Source organism: Tupaia chinensis, unplaced genomic scaffold (assembly GCF_000334495.1).
Source record: "Tupaia chinensis unplaced genomic scaffold, TupChi_1.0 Scaffold000104_1, whole genome shotgun sequence".
In the NCBI taxonomy this organism is placed as follows: domain Eukaryota; kingdom Metazoa; phylum Chordata; class Mammalia; order Scandentia; family Tupaiidae; genus Tupaia; species Tupaia belangeri.
The window spans coordinates 2,115,048-2,117,486 of NW_006159568.1; the positions used below are offsets into that span (position 1 = coordinate 2,115,048).

General features: G+C 42.0%; 1 protein-coding gene across 1 annotated transcript in view; it reads right to left on the minus strand.

The window, feature by feature from the left end:
* Positions 1–614: 614 nt before the first annotated feature.
* The window catches only part of TRMT10B (tRNA methyltransferase 10B), a 29,121-nt gene continuing 27,296 nt past the window's right edge, over positions 615–2,439 (minus strand). Inside the window, exon 7 of the mRNA XM_014586014.1 lies at positions 615–1,066. Within this exon, the coding sequence (XP_014441500.1) occupies positions 989–1,066 (78 nt within the window). The 3' untranslated portion in view covers positions 615–988. The remainder of the gene's footprint in view (positions 1,067–2,439) is intronic.

Below are 2,439 nucleotides of genomic sequence, written 5' to 3' on the forward strand. Positions count from 1 at the left end.
CGACTACATGGGAGTCCAGCAAACACAGCCATTAGGCCAACTGCTGGTCCCCTGTGTTAGAATTTTTTTTAAATTTTGCTATGTGTGTGCTCGCTGGAGAGTGACAAGGAAAGTGAGAAAGCACTCTCCTGGGCGGGAAAACACCGTAGTCCCTTCTCCTTTCTTCTCTGGATTTTTGGCACACATGTACATAGGCTCAGCACATTTTTCAGGTCTGGAACTCAAACTGCACAGTAGACTATGTGGGATCCAACCCCTTAACCATCATACCCCCTCGGCTGGCCTCATGTTAGACTTTTATCAATACTGCTTTTCTGCTTTACAATTTGATCTGCTAATTATATAAGAAAAATTTAGTTTGTACAAGGCTCAGGGCTCAGAAGGATACAAAGATACTCATACAAATTGTCCTAGTAGAATCCTATTATCAGGAAGAGAGAAGGCCTCCATACTCATATGCAGAACAGAAGGATTAACAGAATAAGGGCCAAAGAAGGGAACAAATTGCTTTGGAAACTCAAAATTAGGGTTAAGTCAGGACAAGCACAACTTGCAGAACTTATGAATGGGATATCACTGATAGAAAAAAAAAAAACAACAACATCAAAAGAGGCTAGAGGAAGTCATAATTTTAATGCTAGCTTAGTGAAAAATGAAACTCTTTATATAACAATAACAACCTAACTCTAAAGATCTTTCAGAAATACAAAACACACATAAGTGAATTAACAGATCCAAAGTCATGTGGTTTGGAGGCTAACTTCTTGCTATAAAAGGCTTCTTGTATTTAATACGTATCTGGGCACTCCTATGATCCAGGCACTATAATCGACACAAAAGAACATAAAATATGGTCCCTGTCATTACTTTAGCTTATGTAAGACGATCCAAGAAGACATCAAGTAAAGGAAAATATGTGCCACCACCCTCTGCTCTTTGGCCAAAGCATCTCCAGCACTTCTGCCTGCATCTGCAAACAGATTGTTCATCATTCCACTGAATTCCGAAGAACGTAGCCTTTTCCCAAAGAAACTCCTCTCTTCAACGCTTCAGGCCAGTTGTGAGTCTCAAAGTAAGCGGACAGGATATCAAACACTGTTGGAGGGAAAAGAAAACACAATGACCACACAAGGAAAAAGAACTAGTACATGACCGATAAGGAAATAAATGGATGTTCTGGAATATTTTATTCAACCTACTCTGCATCACACGTAGTACTAGGTCCTGTGAGGAAAGTGGCAAAGAAATGCCCTGGTTACGTGCAGCGACCTCAGCCTACACTGAGACAAGACTGTGAATGGACAGTGTTCCACAGAGAGGAGCACAGGAAAAAGGGAACACAGGACGGGCCCTGACATGGGTGGGGTACAGAAGCCAACCAAGAAGGTCCCTTATGGATGAACTGAATCTGAAGAACAAATAGGAATTCAATGGTCAATGAGAGGTTGAAAGCAGAACATTCTAGGCCAAGGGGACAACTTCAACTACCTTTAATGTAACAGGACCAGGAAGAATATGAGGACTCCTCCCAGAGGCCAGAATACACATCACAAAGTACAAGCAGTAAAGTCCAAGCACATCAATCACAGAATAGACTGAGTTGAGGGCCACCTAAACACAACACAGTGCAGCAGCACCAGAACTAACACACACTGGGTGTGGGCCCTGGGACCAGCAGTACCTTGATTGATGGCCAATATCTCCGAATGATAGTTCTTCCCGTTTGGGTGTCTGACCATGTATTCCTGGATTGGTAAGCGGGCTGTCTTGACAGAGTATTCCTGGGCCTTCTGAAAGGTCACCTTCTGTAAATCACAGTATTTTTATTATTACAAAAATGATACACGAATATAATCTGATTATAATATGCATAGCAAATTGTAAGAATCCCTATTTACCACTACTCCAATTTCCATCTGTAATCATAAAAGATAAACACATTAAGAAGAAGTCTATGGTAGAACAGAAGAAACTGCTGATAATAAAGGATGCTTGTTCCAAGAAAGAAATGGGCCACACTTCACTGTTGCTCGTTTTTGCTTTTAGAGGAGAGGGATCGTTATCAAAAGGCTCCCACTTACTAACACAACCAAGGAGGAAATAAGCAAAAGGGGCACATCTGCAGCCATAGTCGACATTAAAGGGCCCAAGCAGGGGCCAGCAGGTGGCATGGTGATTAAGGCACTGGACTACCCCATGGCCAAGTGTGGTTCAAGTACCAGACCCTGCAGCTTGAAACACACCAGGTGTGCAAGTGTATGTGCCCAAGATCCCAGGAAAAGAATGGAGGAAAGGGAATTGTGACATGGCCACCTTCCCTCAGTTATGATTTCTCACTTTCCCTCTTACTGTCTTTCTCTCTGGAGAACTCATGTGTCCCATGGCAACAACCTTAAAAAAAAAAAAAAAAAAAAAAAAAAGGCCCCCAAAAAATCAAAA